The sequence below is a fragment of the Scyliorhinus canicula genome, chromosome 2, assembly GCF_902713615.1.
Source record: "Scyliorhinus canicula chromosome 2, sScyCan1.1, whole genome shotgun sequence".
In the NCBI taxonomy this organism is placed as follows: Eukaryota; Metazoa; Chordata; class Chondrichthyes; order Carcharhiniformes; family Scyliorhinidae; genus Scyliorhinus; species Scyliorhinus canicula.
In genome coordinates, this window is record NC_052147.1 from 284,310,415 (window position 1) to 284,325,769 (window position 15,355).

The following is a 15,355-nucleotide window of genomic DNA, read 5'->3' on the forward strand; positions in this document are numbered from 1 at the left end:
CCACTATGCGCCACTGCCTCGATCATGCATCTGTGTTCAATATATATCGAATGCAGGCTTACAAAGAATAGGATTCTTATACCATAGTTAGAATAAATTTTTCACTGAGTTTTAGAACACGGGAATGCAGTACTATGAGTGTCAATTATAAAGAGCTAGATAGAAAAGATAGGAATTAAATAGAAGAAAAATGAATCGGAAAGGTAGAAAAAATGAGAGGAATGGAATGGACTCCAATGGGGATTTAGGGCCAGCACGGCTATGATGGGCTGAATGACCTCCTACGCGGTAATCACAAACCACAGCATACCTATTAAGGGCAGCCTGTTTTTCCTTTCTGGGCCCACGTAGACTGTGCTGTTGTCCAAATCATCCAACGTTTGCAATGCCTCCACATTGCTGAGGTTTGTTACCTGGACAACAGAGGAAAAATCAAAGTTTGATTAAAAAAGGACAAATCAAAACATTAAAAATAATCATCTGATATATACTATACATAGGCTCATGTAGCACCGCCAATATGGTCTGTCCCGATCTAACAATCCTGCAAAGAGGTTAAATCATAGTTTGAATGGGACAATGGAGCAGAGATGATTCTCCAGGCGACTAGGACAATCAGGAACAGTTTTATACTGAGAGACAACAATCCCTTCAAGGTGGGTTTGAGACTGCTCAATCTCATTTCACATAGGATCCTTCCAAGTCACCAAACAAGGGAGATCCTTAACACTTTAAATCAGATATTCCAACCTTGATCCAAGTAAGAAATCTCACAGCACCGCTCCAAAAGCTTGTGATTTCAAACAAACCTGTTGGACTTTAACCTGGTGTTGTGAGACTTCTTACTGTGCCCACCCCAGTCCAGCTGCTGAATCTCCACATTATAACCTTGATCTAAAAAGTGCTCTGCCTAATCTCAAAACAACAGCTTCTATTAAACCAACCTAACACTTTTCGAGCCATTCTGTGCCTCTGCAGAGCAAGACTGAGAATTCCTGTCGAATCAGGCATTGCGGAGGGAGCAAAGGCTCAATAGAAAGTGGTTTGTCACTGACCAGATTCTGCTCACCTACAGCCAGCAGAGGGCAGCTGAAGCCAGAATTGAAAGAACAGTATCTAATGCCCATCTCCCTGCACTCTGCACGGTGGTTCAAGCATTTGGCAGAACGTCTGTCACACTGACTGCCCGAGTGAGATACTGCTGGCATCAATGCCATTTGACTATACATCATCCAGAGTGGACTCCCCACCATAGATATTTCTATTTATGCCTTCACCGCCCAAATACCAATGCTATTTATTTCCCCTGCTTCTGCTTTGTGAGCTTCTCCCATGTTTTTGCCACTCCCTCCATGCTTCGGGAAGTGTAGCACCACAACCCCCCTGTGTACCAGGACAGGCGCCCGAGTGTGGCGACTCGGGGCTTTTCAGAGTAGTTTTATTGCAGTGTCACTGTAATCCTACTTGTGACAATAAAGATTATTATTATTAGAAGATACAGAAGTCTGAAGACCCGCACATCCAGACATAGGAACAGCTTCTTCCCCACAGCGACTGGACTCCTCAACGACTCCCCCTCGGACTGATCTGTTCCCTGTAAGAACACTCTTCACGACGCCCTGCTGCTCTTGCTCATGTATTTGTTTTGTTTGGCCCCTTGTTCCACACTGTATCCAATCACTGTTTGTCGATGTAGCATTTGTCAATGTACTTTGTCGATTATTCTTTTTGTCCACTATGTACGTACTGCGCTGGAGGGGGTGGCGGTCCATGCGTCACCCACTGCCACAATCTCCGAGCTGCGCTGGAGGGGGTGGCGGTCCATGCGTCACCCACTGCCACAATCTCTGAGCTGCGCTGGAGGGGGTGGCGGTCCATGCGTCACCCACTGCCACAATCTCCGAGCTGTGCTGGAGGGGGTGGCGGTCCATGCGTCTCCCACTGCCTCAATCTCCGAGCTGCGCAGGAGGGGGTGGCGGTCCATGCGTCACCCACTGCCACAATCTCCGAGCTGTGCTGGAGGGGGTGGCGGTCCATGCGTCTCCCACTGCCACAATCTCCGAGCTGCGCTGGAGGGGGTGGCGGTCCATGCGTCACCCACCACCACAATCTCCGAGCTGCGCTGGAGTGGGTGGCAGTCCATGCGTCATCCACTGCCACATTCTCCGAGCTGCGCTGGAGGGGGTGGCAGTCCATGCATCACCCACTGCCACAATCTCCGAGCTGTGCTGGATGGAGTCCATGCGTCACCCACTGCCACAATCTCCGAGCTGCGCTGGAGGGAGTCCATGCGTCTCCCACTGCCACAATCTCCGAGCTGCGCTGGAGGGGGTGGCAGTCCATGCGTCTCCCACTGCCACAATCTCCGAGCTGCGCTGGAGGGGGTGGCAGTCCATGCATCACCCACTGCCACAATCTCCGAGCTGCGCTGGAGGGGGTGGCGGTCCATGCGTCACCCACCACCACAATCTCCGAGCTGCGCTGGAGGGGGTGGCAGTCCATGCATCACCCACTGCCACAATCTCCGAGCTGCGCTGGAGGGGGTGGCGGTCCATGCGTCTCCCACTGCCACAATCTCCGAGCTGCGCTGGAGGGGGTGGCGGTCCATGCGTCACCCACTGCCACAATCTCCGAGCTGCGTTTCATCAGATAGCATTCCTTCATCCACAGCCAGCTGCTTGCTCCACACTGCCACCTCTTATGCACTTCAGGTAGTGTTTCATATATCTTTTTGAGGCTTCTGGTAATTTCCCTGCCCCTCTTTTGTACATCAGGTCTAAGCAGAAAGTCAGAAAAGTCCTTATTGCCCCTTAGTGTCCAAAAGGTTTGGTGGGGTTACTGGGTTATGGGGACAGGGTGGAGATGTGGGTTTAATTAGGGTGTTCTTTCCAAGGATTGGTGCAGACTCAATGGGCCAAATGGCCTCCTTCTGCACAGTAAATTCTACAATAACCCCATATGTGCCATACCCTGACACCACAGATACAAGATGAACTTTCAAAAAGGGAATTGGATAAACATTTTAAAAATCAAGATTTCAAGGTTATGGGGCAGAGCAGATGGGTGGAACTAATTGGATAACTAAGCTAGCACAGGCACGATGGGCCGAATGGCCTCTTCCTGTGCTGCATCACCAAGGTTGACTTCAACAGGACGGATATTCGCAGTGGGAAGCTTGGTGATGTCATGGTAATTTTCATTTCAACGCTGTTGCAAAATCTTGTTTTGCAACTCAACTAGCTTCTGTGAACACAATAAATAAACTAAGCTGACTAAATTTGGCACAACGCCATCCTCATTTCTACTGTAGGTTGGACAGGGATTCTGTCAGCTCTCTCAGGTCAACGTAACAGATCCCATAACACTATTCTAAAGAAGAACAGGGGAGTTCTTTGACATTTGGGTCAATATGCATCCCTTCACCAACCTCACTGAACGTAGACATCACAATTCATTATGCAACGGTCTGTGGGATCTTGCTGCGCACAAATTGGCTGCGTAAATAACTCTGAAAATGGGGCCGTTGCTAATTTTAAAAAACATTTTGTGGTATGTGGGTGTTGTTGGCTGGGTCAGAATTTATTGTCCGTCTTCGAGTGCCCTTGCAAAGGTGGTAGCGGCCTACGTCTTGAATCACTGTCGTCCATGTGGTACAGATACACCCACAGTGCTGCTACAGAGGGAGTTCTGGTGTTACCCAGTGACATGAAAGAACAATGATATAGTTCCAAGTCAGGATAGTGCACGGCTTGGAGGGTAAATTGAAGGTGGTGCAGCTCCCATACATTTGCAGCAGCAGTCGTTCTGGGTGGTAGAGGTCCCAGGATTAGAAGGTGTTGATGAAGGTGCATTGCTGAGTTGCTGCAGTGCACCCTGTAGCTGCTGCGCTCTGCTGTTACCATGAGTCGGTGGGGGACGGAGTGAAAGTTTAGGTGGTGGATTGGGTGCCAATCAAGGTTTGCCCTGGAAAATGTTGGGTCTTTTACTGTATGTATATTTGGAGCTGCACTCATCCAGACAAGTGGAGAGTGTTCTATCACAGTCCTGACTTGTAGCCAGTGGGCAGGCTTTGGGGAATCCAGAGGGGAGTTACTCGCCGCAGAATCCCCGCCTCTGACCTGCTCTTGTATCTGAGGTCTTTATATAGTTGGACCAGTTCAGTTTCTAGTTATTGATAACACCCAGCATGTTGATAGTGAGGGACTCAGTGACGGTAATACCATCGAATGTCATGGAGAGATGGTTAGATTCTCTGTTGTTGGAGGTGAAATGAAAAATGAAATGAAAATCGCTTATTGTCACGAGTAGGCTTCAATGAAGTTACTGTGAAAAGCCCCTAGTCGCCACATTCCGGCGCCTGTCCGGGGAGGCTGGTACAGGTGGTTTGCAGAGAGATTTACCAGGATGTTGCCTGGTATGGAGGGCATTAGCTATCAGGAGAGGTTGAATAAACTCAGTTTGTTCTCACTGGAATGAAGGAGGTCTACAAAATTATGAGGGGCATAGACAGAGTGGATAGTCAGAGGCTTTTTCCCAGGGTAGAGGGGTCAATTACTAGGGGGCATAGGTTTAAGGTGTGAGCGGCAAGGTTTAGTGGAGATGTACAGGGCAAGTTTTTTTACACAGAGGGTAGTGGGTGCCTGGAACATGCTGCCGGAGAAGGTGGGAAGCAGGGATGATAGTGATGTTTAAGGGCATCTTGACAAATACATGAATAGGATGGGAATAGAGAGATAGGGACCCCGGAAGTGTAGAAGATTTTAGTTTATACGGGCAGCTTGGAAAACCGAAGTGCCTGTTCCTGTGCTGTACTTTTCTTTGGCCATTGCCTGGCACTTGTGTGGTGCAAAATGGCACTTGTCACTTATTAGCCAAGGCCGAATGTTGTCCAGGTCCGACTGCATTTGGACATGGACTGCTTCAGTATCTGAGGAGTTGGAAATGGTGCTGAACATTGTGCAGTCAACAGTGAACAACTCCACTTCTGACCTTTTGATGGAAGGGCAGTGATGAAGCAACTGAAGATGGTTGGGCCGAGCACACTACCCTGCTCCTGCACTGACGATTTGGGACAATTTAAAATATTATTTCATGGGATGTGTGCGCAACTGGAAAGGCCAGCATTGATTGCCCTGATTGACCTTGAACTGAGGATCTTGCTAGGCCATCTCAGAGAGTGGTTCAGAGTCAACCGCCATCTTGTTGTGAGTTTGGAGTCACAAATCGGCCAGACCAGGTAATGATATCGGAGTTCCTTCCCTATGAGGCTGGTTCAGCTCAGTGGGCTAGACAGCTGGTTTGTGATGCAGAACAAGGCCAGCAGCGCGGGTTCCATTCCCGTACCAGCTGAGAATTCTGAATTCTCCCTCTGTGTACCCGAACAGGCGCCGGAATGTGGCGACTAGGGGCTTTTCACAGTAACTTCATTGCAGTGTTAATGTAAGCCTAATTATGACAATAAAGATTATTTACATCTACATTTTAAAGGATATATTGTAGCTGCATGGGTTGACACCTCATAGTTAGGTTTGCCGAGTGCTGCTCCTGGCATGTCCTCCTACCCTCTTCTCCCCTGGCTTTATGGTAATGGTAGTGTGGGGGATATGCTGGACAATGAGTTTACAAATTCCTCCCGAACAGATGAATCTGCGGCAGGCAGATTGGTGAGGACATGGTCAGATTGGTGTTCCCCTCTTGCTGCCTTCCTCAACTAGCTTAGCTAGCTCAGCCTGTCATGGTGCTGCCGAGCTACACTTAATGATGGACATTGAAGTGTCCCTCCGAAAGTACGTTCTGTGCCCTTGCCATCCTCGGTCCTTCCTCCAAGTGGTGTTCAACATGGAGTGCAGATTCATCAACCGAGGTTGTTGGGGGAGGGGTGGGATTTGCTGCGGTTCCCTTGCACATGTTTCACCTAATGTCATGAGACTTCATGGGGTCCAGAGTCAATGTTCTGGACTCGGAGGGCAACTCAGGTTTTGAAAAACATGTTGCCAGAAAAGATCCCCAAAGATTGCTTGCTCCCCAACCTTATTTTCATTCTGGGTAAATTTTTGCTGCCCTGGGTGGATGCATCTGGATGGAAATTGTCCCATTGGACAGACGCAGCATGGGTTCATAAAGGGCAGGCCGTGCCTAATTAATTTAGTGGAATTTTTTGAAGACATTACCAGTGCAGTAGATAACGGGGAGCCAATGGATGTGGTACATCTGAATTTCCAGAAAGCCTTTGACAAGGTGCCACACAAAAGGTTGCTGCATAAGATAAAGATGCATGGTATTACGGGTAAAGTCGTAGCATGGATAGAAGATTGGTTAATTAATAGAAAGCAAAGAGTTGGGATAAATGGGTGTTTCTCTGGTTGGCAATCAGTAGCTAGTGGTGTCCCTCAGGGATCAGTGTTGGGCCCACAACTGTTCACAATTTACATAGATGATTTGGAGTTGGGGACCAAGGGCAATGTGTCCAAGTTTGCAGACGACACTAAGATGAGTGGTAAAGCAAAAAGTGCAGAGGATACTGGAAGTCTGCAGAGGGATTTGGATAGGTTAAGTGAATGGGCTAGGGTCTGGCAAATGGAATACAATGTTGACAAATGTGAGGTTATCCATTTTGGTAGGAATAACAGCAAACGGGATTATTATTTAAATGATGAAATATTAAAACATGCTGCTGTGCAGAGAGACCTGGGTGTGCTAATGCATGAGTCGCAAAAAGTTAGTTTACAGGTGCAACAGGTGATTAAGAAGGCAAATGGAATTTTGTCCTTCATTGCTAGAGGGATGGAGTTTAAGACGAGGGGGGTTATGCTGCAATTGTGTAAAGTGTTAGTGAGGCCACACCTGGAGTATTGTGTTCAGTTTTGGTCTCCTTACCTGAGAAAGGACGTACTGGCACTGGAGGGTGCGCAGAGGAGATTCATTAGGGTAATCCCAGAGTTGAGGGGGTTGGATTACGAGGAGAGGTTGAGTGGACTGGGACTGTATTCGTTGGAATTTAGAATGGTCTTATGGTCCATAAGAGGGTCATTTAGGAGTCTGATAACAGCGGGGAAGAAAATGTTTTTGAGTCTGTTCGCGCGTGTTCTCCGACTTTTGTATCTCCTGTCTGATTGAAGAAGTTGGAAGAATGAGTAAGCCAGGTGGGTCTTTGATTATGCTGCCCGCTTTCCCAATGCAGCGTGAGATGTATACCGAGTCAATCGATGGGAGACGGGTCTTTGTGTGATGGTCTGGGCTGTGTTCACAACTCTCTGTAGTTTCTTACGGCCTTGGGTCGAGCAGTTGCCATATGTTGATGAATCTGCATTTCTCCAAGTTGAACACCACTTGGAGGAAGCACTGAGGGTGGCAAGGGGGCTGTTGGACGCTGTTTAGCACAGGGCTAAATCGCTGGCTTTGAAAGCAGACCAAGGCAGGCCAGCAGCATGGTTCAATTCCCGTAACAGCCTCCCCGAACAGGCGCCGGAATGTGGCAACTAGGGGCTTTTCACAGTAACTTCATTTGAAGCCTACTTGTGACAATAAGCGGTTTTCATTTCAAGGGCACAGAATGCACTTTAGGAGGGGCACTTCAAGGTCCTGTGATGCAGCCCGATAGGATGCTTTCTATGGTGCATCTGTAAAAGTTGTTATGAGTCAATGTGAACATGCCGAATTTCCTTCGTTTCCTGAGGAAGTATCGGCACTGTTGTGCTTTCTTGGTCGTAGCGTCGACGTGGGTGGACCAGGACAGATTGTTGGTGATGTGCACATCTAGGAATTTGAAGCTGTCGACCATCTCCACCTCGGTCCCGTTGATGCTGACAGGGGTGTGTATGATACTTCACTTCCTGAAGTCAGTGACCAGCTCTTTAGGTTTGTTGACATTGAGGGAGAGATTGTTGTTGTTACACCACTCCACTCGGATCTCTAACTCCCTCCTGCCTTCTGACTCATCGTTCGAGATCCAACCCACTATGGTCGTATCGTCAGCAAACTAATGTTATGGGCCAGGGTTTAGAGAACCCCAAAGTGTATCATCGAGTTCACCTGACCCACAACTTTTACTAGATTGTGGTATGGGGGCCACACGGCCCACTCTACAGGTGTGGGACAGCAGAAAAGACATGTTCTATTAAAAGTTTATTGGATAAGCATATGGATGATAAGGGCATAGTGTAGGTTAGATGGCCTTTAGTTTTTTTCCATGTCGGTGCAACATCGAGGGCCGAAGGGCCTGTACTGCGCTGTATCGTTCTAAAGCAAAACAATGTTTATTCTATGAACTCTCAAGTTAACCTTTTTAAAACATAGAGTGAACATCTTAGCAACCATTAATTCAAATACAACCCCCAAAGACTACAACCCAAGTAAACCTTTAAGCTTTCCTTTTTAACATCCATACGACTTAAAAACAAAACCTTTATCAGAAGCACATCAGGTTAAAGTTACGACTGAAAACATTTATAATTCTGAATTCACCAAATGATCAAGAGATAGTCTTTTGATGGCAGAGAGAACAGCAGTACACCTGCTCTGTCTGGCTTCAGCTCCAACACTGAAAACAAAACTAAAACACACCCTGCAGCCTGCCCAAAATGAAAGTAAAAAGCTGACAGACAGCCCAGCTCCACCTACTCTCTGACGTCACTGCAGTAATAAACACCCATTTCTTAAAGGTACACTCACTACATATATTTATATACACACTAATTTATAAACACTCATTTCTTAAAGGTACTCTCACATGACATTCTGAATTCTCCCTCTGTGTACCTGAACAGGCGCCGAAATGTGGCGACTAGGGGATTTCACAGTAACTTCATTGCAATGTTAATGTTAGCATACTTGTGACAATAAGGATTATTAAAACAAACTTGTAGGTGGAGTTGGAGTTAAATTTTGCCACACAGCCGTGTATGTATATGGATTATAGCAGGGGGCTAAATACGCAGTATTGCGGGGCTCCGGTCTGAGGAATATTGTGGAGGAGGCTTTGTTGTTTATTCTTATTGATTGTGGTCTATGGGTCAGAAAACGAGGATCCAATAATAATAATCTTTATTGTCACAGAGAGGTTTACATTAACACTTCAATGAAATTACTGTAAAAAGCCCCTCGTCGCCACATTCCGGCGCCTGTTCGGGTACACAGAGGGAGAATTTAGAATGTCCAATTCACCTAACAGCACGTCTTTCGGGACTTGTGGGAGGAAACCGGAGCACCCGGAGGAAACCCACGCAGACACGGGGAGAACTGTGCAGACTCCACACAGACAGTGACCCAAGCCGGGAATCGAGCCTGGGACCCTAGAACTCTGAAGGAACACCGCTAACCACTGTGCTACCGTGCCGCCCACATCCATGGATCCAGTTGCAGAGTGAGGAGCCAAGTCCTAGGCTTCGGAAATTTGATATGAGCTTGGCTGGGATTATGGTCTTGAAGGCAGAGCTGTAGTCAATAAATAGGAGTCTGATTCAGGAATCCTTGTTGTCCTTGCTCCAGGGATGAGTGTAGGGCCAGGGTGATGGCGTCTTCTATGGACTGGTGGCCTTGACATCAATGGTAATAAAGTGCTTCGAGAGGTTGGTCATAGGCACATCACCTCCATGCACCCAGAACGCCTAGATCCATTGCAATTGGCATACCGCCACAACCAGTCCATAGCAGATGCTGGAGATTCTACTCGGCTTTGCTTTGTAGCCTGTTATGTTGTTTCAGCCTTGCCACAACCAACGAGAGTCTGTGACGTTAGTCTGTGACTCTAGCTTGGTCTGATATTGTCCCTTGGCATCCCTAATGACTTTAGGGAGGTCGTATCTGGATTTCTTGTATAGATCAAGGCCGCCTGACTCGAACGTTTCAACTTGGCCTTCAGTAGGGAGCCAATCTCCCGATTAAGCCATGGTTTCCGGTTGGGGAACATACGCACTACTTTCTTTGGCACGTAGTCTTCTGAAGTCTGTAACGGTGGTGGCATACTCATTTAGGTTGGTCGCGGAGTCACTGACTCCATGCAGTCATGTAGGACTGGCTTTAAGTATGCAGAACAGAATACAATTTACTGTCATAAGTGAGGAAAATCAATTGTATTAATTGAAGTGTATCAAAGCGAGGACAGGCTCAACTAGGTAGTAAATGTTTGGTGTGGATCGCAAGGGCCATCCATGTCTTATCCAGTGTCTCGGTCAAGGGCAGGTAGTCCAGCCAGTTTCAGTGTCTCGGTCAATGGCAGGTGGACCAGCCAGTTTCAGTGCCTCGGTCAATGGGCAGGTAGACCAGCCAGTTTCAGTGCGTCGGTCAATGGGCAGGTGGACCAGCCAGTTTCAGTGCGTCGGTCAATGGCAGGTGGACCAGCCAGTTTCAGTGTCTCGGTCAATGGGCAGGTGGACCAGCCAGTTTCAGTGTCTCGGTCAATGGGCAGGTGGACCAGCCAGTTTCAGTGTCTCGGACAATGGGCAGGTGGACCAGCCAGTTTCAGTGTCTCGGTCAATGGCAGGTGGACCAGCCAGTTTCAGTGTCTCGGTCAATGGCAGGTGGACCAGCCAGTTTCAGTGTCTCGGTCAATGGGCAGGTGGACCAGCCAGTTTCAGTGCGTCGGTCAATGGCAGGTGGACCAGCCAGTTTCAGTGCGTCGGTCAATGGGCAGGTAGTCCAGCCAGTTTCAGTGCCTCGATCAATGGCAGGTAGTCCAGCCAGTTTCAGTGTCTCGGTCAATGGGCAGGTGGTCCGGCCAGTTTCAGTGCCTCGGTCAATGGGCAGGTGGACCAGCCAGTTTCAGTGCGTCGGTCAATGGCAGGTGGACCAGCCAGTTTCAGTGCCTCGGTCAATGGCAGGTGGACCGGCCAGTTTCAGTGCGTCGGTCAAGGGCAGGTCCAGCCAGTTTCAGTGCGTCGGTCAAGGGCAGGTCCAGCCAGTTTCAGTGCGTCGGTCAATGGCAGGTGGACCAGCCAGTTTCAGTGCGTCGGTCAATGGCAGGTGGACCAGCCAGTTTCAGTGCGTCGGTCAATGGCAGGTGGACCAGCCAGTTTCAGTGTCTCGGTCAATGGCAGGTAGTCCAGCCAGTTTCAGTGTCTCGGTCAATGGCAGGTAGTCCAGCCAGTTTCAGTGTCTCGGTCAATGGGCAGGTGGACCAGCCAGTTTCAGTGTCTCGGTCAATGGGCAGGTGGACCAGCCAGTTTCAGTGCCTCGGTCAATGGGCAGGTGGACCAGCCAGTTTCAGTGCGTCGGTCAATGGGCAGGTGGACCAGCCAGTTTCAGTGTCTCGGTCAATGGGCAGGTGGACCAGCCAGTTTCAGTGCGTCGGTCAATGGGCAGGTGGACCAGCCAGTTTCAGTGTCTCGGTCAATGGGCAGGTGGACCAGCCAGTTTCAGTGTCTCGGTCAATGGGCAGGTGGACCAGCCAGTTTCAGTGCGTCGGTCAATGGCAGGTGGACCAGCCAGTTTCAGTGCGTCGGTCAATGGGCAGGTAGTCCAGCCAGTTTCAGTGTCTCGGTCAATGGGCAGGTGGACCAGCCAGTTTCAGTGTCTCGGTCAATGGGCAGGTGGACCAGCCAGTTTCAGTGCGTCGGTCAATGGCAGGTGGACCAGCCAGTTTCAGTGTCTCGGTCAATGGGCAGGTGGACCAGCCAGTTTCAGTGCGTCGGTCAATGGGCAGGTGGACCAGCCAGTTTCAGTGCATCGGTCAATGGCAGGTGGACCAGCCAGTTTCAGTGCGTCGGTCAATGGGCAGGTGGACCAGCCAGTTTCAGTGCGTCGGTCAATGGGCAGGTGGACCAGCCAGTTTCAGTGCGTCGGTCAATGGCAGGTGGACCAGCCAGTTTCAGTGCGTCGGTCAATGGCAGGTGGACCAGCCAGTTTCAGTGTCTCGGACAATGGGCAGGTAGTCCAGCCAGTTTCAGTGCCTCGGTCAATGGGCAGGTGGACCAGCCAGTTTCAGTGCGTCGGTCAATGGGCAGGTGGACCAGCCAGTTTCAGTGTCTCGGTCAATGGGCAGGTGGACCAGCCAGTTTCAGTGCGTCGGTCAATGGGCAGGTAGTCCAGCCAGTTTCAGTGCGTCGGTCAATGGCAGGTGGACCAGCCAGTTTCAGTGCGTCGGTCAATGGCAGGTGGACCAGCCAGTTTCAGTGCGTCGGTCAATGGGCAGGTGGACCAGCCAGTTTCAGTGCGTCGGTCAATGGGCAGGTGGACCAGCCAGTTTCAGTGCGTCGGTCAATGGGCAGGTGGACCAGCCAGTTTCAGTGTCTCGGTCAATGGGCAGGTGGACCAGCCAGTTTCAGTGTCTCGGTCAATGGGCAGGTAGACCAGCCAGTTTCAGTGCGTCGGTCAATGGCAGGTGGACCAGCCAGTTTCAGTGCCTCGGTCAATGGGCAGGTGGACCAGCCAGTTTCAGTGCGTCGGTCAATGGGCAGGTGGACCGGCCAGTTTCAGTGCGTCGGTCAATGGCAGGACCAGCCAGTTTCAGTGTCTCGGTCAATGGGCAGGTGGACCAGCCAGTTTCAGTGCGTCGGTCAATGGGCAGGTGGACCAGCCAGTTTCAGTGCGTCGGTCAATGGGCAGGTAGTCCAGCCAGTTTCAGTGCGTCGGTCAATGGGCAGGTAGTCCAGCCAGTTTCAGTGTCTCGGTCAATGGGCAGGTGGACCAGCCAGTTTCAGTGTCTCGGTCAATGGGCAGGTGGACCAGCCAGTTTCAGTGCCTCGGTCAATGGGCAGGTGGACCAGCCAGTTTCAGTGTCTCGGTCAATGGGCAGGTAGTCCAGCCAGTTTCAGTGCGTCGGTCAAGGGCAGGTAGTCCAGCCAGTTTCAGTGCCTCGGTCAATGGGCAGGTAGTCCAGCCAGTTTCAGTGCGTCGGTCAATGGGCAGGTGGACCAGCCAGTTTCAGTGCGTCGGTCAATGGGCAGGTGGACCAGCCAGTTTCAGTGTCTCGGTCAATGGGCAGGTAGTCCAGCCAGTTTCAGTGTCTCGGTCAATGGGCAGGTGGACCAGCCAGTTTCAGTGCCTCGGTCAATGGGCAGGTGGACCAGCCAGTTTCAGTGCCTCGGTCAATGGCAGGTGGACCAGCCAGTTTCAGTGCGTCGGTCAATGGGCAGGTAGTCCAGCCAGTTTCAGTGCGTCGGTCAATGGCAGGTAGTCCAGCCAGTTTCAGTGTCTCGGTCAATGGGCAGGTGGACCAGCCAGTTTCAGTGTCTCGGACAATGGGCAGGTGGACCAGCCAGTTTCAGTGTCTCGGTCAATGGGCAGGTGGACCAGCCAGTTTCAGTGTCTCGGTCAATGGGCAGGTGGACCAGCCAGTTTCAGTGCGTCGGTCAATGGGCAGGTGGACCAGCCAGTTTCAGTGCGTCGGTCAATGGGCAGGTGGACCAGCCAGTTTCAGTGCGTCGGTCAAGGGCAGGTGGACCAGCCAGTTTCAGTGCCTCGGTCAATGGGCAGGTGGACCAGCCAGTTTCAGTGCGTCGGTCAATGGCAGGTAGTCCAGCCAGTTTCAGTGCGTCGGTCAATGGCAGGTGGTCCAGCCAGTTTCAGTCCTCTTTCGACATTTTTATAGTGGTCTGATACAACGGAGTGTCGCGCTCGGCCATTTCAGACATGCAGTTAAGGGTCAACCACATTGTTGTGGATCTGGAATAACGTCGGCCAGACCAGGTAAGGATGGCAGATTTCTTTGCCTAAACGACATTAGTGAAGTGGATGGGTTTTATGTTAAGCGACAATGGCGTTGCAATCATCACTAGACTTGCTCTCAGTTCCAGATCTACTCATTCGAAACAGACATAGCAAATAGGAGCAGGAGGAGGCCATTCAGCCCTTCGATCCTGCTCCACCATTCGTTATAATCATGGCTGATCATCACGTTTAATACCCTGATCCCGCCTTCCCCAATATCCCTTGATGCCCGGAGTGGCATGGTGGCACAGTGGCTAGCACTGGGTTCAACTCCAGCCTCGGGTGACTGTCTGTGCGGAGTCTGCACGTTCTCCCTGTGTCAGCGTGGATTTCCTCCGGGTGCTCCGGTTTCCTCCCACAGTCCGAAGATGTGCAGGTTAGATGGACTGGCCATGATAAATTGCCCCTTAGTGCCCAAAAAGGATAGGTGGGGTTATCGTGTTACAGGGATAGGGTGGGAGGCATGGACTTGGGTAGGGTGCTCTTTCCAAGAGCCCGTGCAGACCTGAAGGGCTGAATAGCCTCTTTCTGCACTGTACATTCTACGATCTTCCATGAGCTGTATCTAATTCCTTCTTGAAATTACACAACGTTTTGGCCTCAACTACTTTCTGTGGTAGCGAATTTCTCAGATTCACCCCTCTCTGGGTGAAGAAATTTCTCCTTACCTCAGTCCTGAAAGGTTTGCCCCTTATCCTCATGATGTGGCGATGCCGGCGTTGGACTGGGGTGAGCTCCCGAGGAAGGAGCAGTGCTCCGAAAGCTAGTGTTTGAAACAAACCTGTTGGACTTTAACCTGGTGTTGTAAGACTTCTTACTGTCCTTATCCTCAAACTATGACCCCTAGTTCTGGACTCCCCCCACCAGCGGGAACATTCTTATAGAAACATACAGAGATAAATTGGACTTCAATTCCACCAGCTGCCGTGGTGGGATTTGAACCCATGATGCCAGAGTATTAGCCTGGGCCTCCGATGTCCCTAGACAGTAACATTACTGCTACACCATCACCTCCCCATAATAATCCCAACATCACAGAATTACACAGTACAGAAGAGGCCCTTTGGCCCCAACGGACAGAATCTTAAAAGAAGAGATTGTGTTTCCTGCTGTCAACCTGCTAAATCTCTTTGGGTTGGGAATGGTGTCGTATAATAAGCCTTTTCTTTCTTTTCCAGTAAAACCGCACTCCACCCTCACGAGACACCCGCAATCCACTCTCTCCCAGATCCACACTGTGTATCAGGAACATAGCTTCCATACCTGGCCAAAGTGGGAATACTCTGCAGGACTGGAGCATCTGCAGAGAGAGAGGCAGAGTTAACGTTTCAGGTCAATGACCTTTCATCAGTTCCGATAAAAGCTCATCTACCGGAAACATTAAAGATTCTTGCTTCCCCCTCCACCGATGCTGCCTCACCTGCTCAGTATTCCCAGCGCTTTGAGTTTTTAACCTCAGGTTTCCAGCATCAGCAGTACTTTTGTTTTGTGCTCCATACCTGGTTGTTTGATTGAAGCACCAACAGAATCTTTAGGCTCTTCATGTGAACACTGCGATCCAGGAGTTCGATGGCTTTATCCAGATCATCCTGTGTGGTCAGAGGGATCACTAACTGCAAAGCAGATGAGAAATGAAGAGTGAGCTGGCTGATAAATAATCCTCCCACCAACCGACAGAATCATAAGTATGAGCTGGCGAGATCTAATGGAA

At 50.0% G+C, this 15,355-nt stretch overlaps 1 protein-coding gene across 2 annotated transcripts in view; it reads right to left on the reverse strand.

The window, feature by feature from the left end:
• The window catches only part of map3k2 (mitogen-activated protein kinase kinase kinase 2), a 153,322-nt gene that overhangs the window by 54,800 nt on the left and 83,167 nt on the right, over window positions 1–15,355 (reverse strand). For both annotated transcript variants that reach the window (XM_038790190.1, XM_038790189.1), the window contains 2 exons: window positions 15,144–15,257; window positions 311–413 (listed from right to left, as the gene is read on the reverse strand). In XM_038790190.1, coding sequence (XP_038646118.1) covers window positions 311–413; window positions 15,144–15,257 — 217 coding nt within the window. The remainder of the gene's footprint in view (window positions 1–310; window positions 414–15,143; window positions 15,258–15,355) is intronic.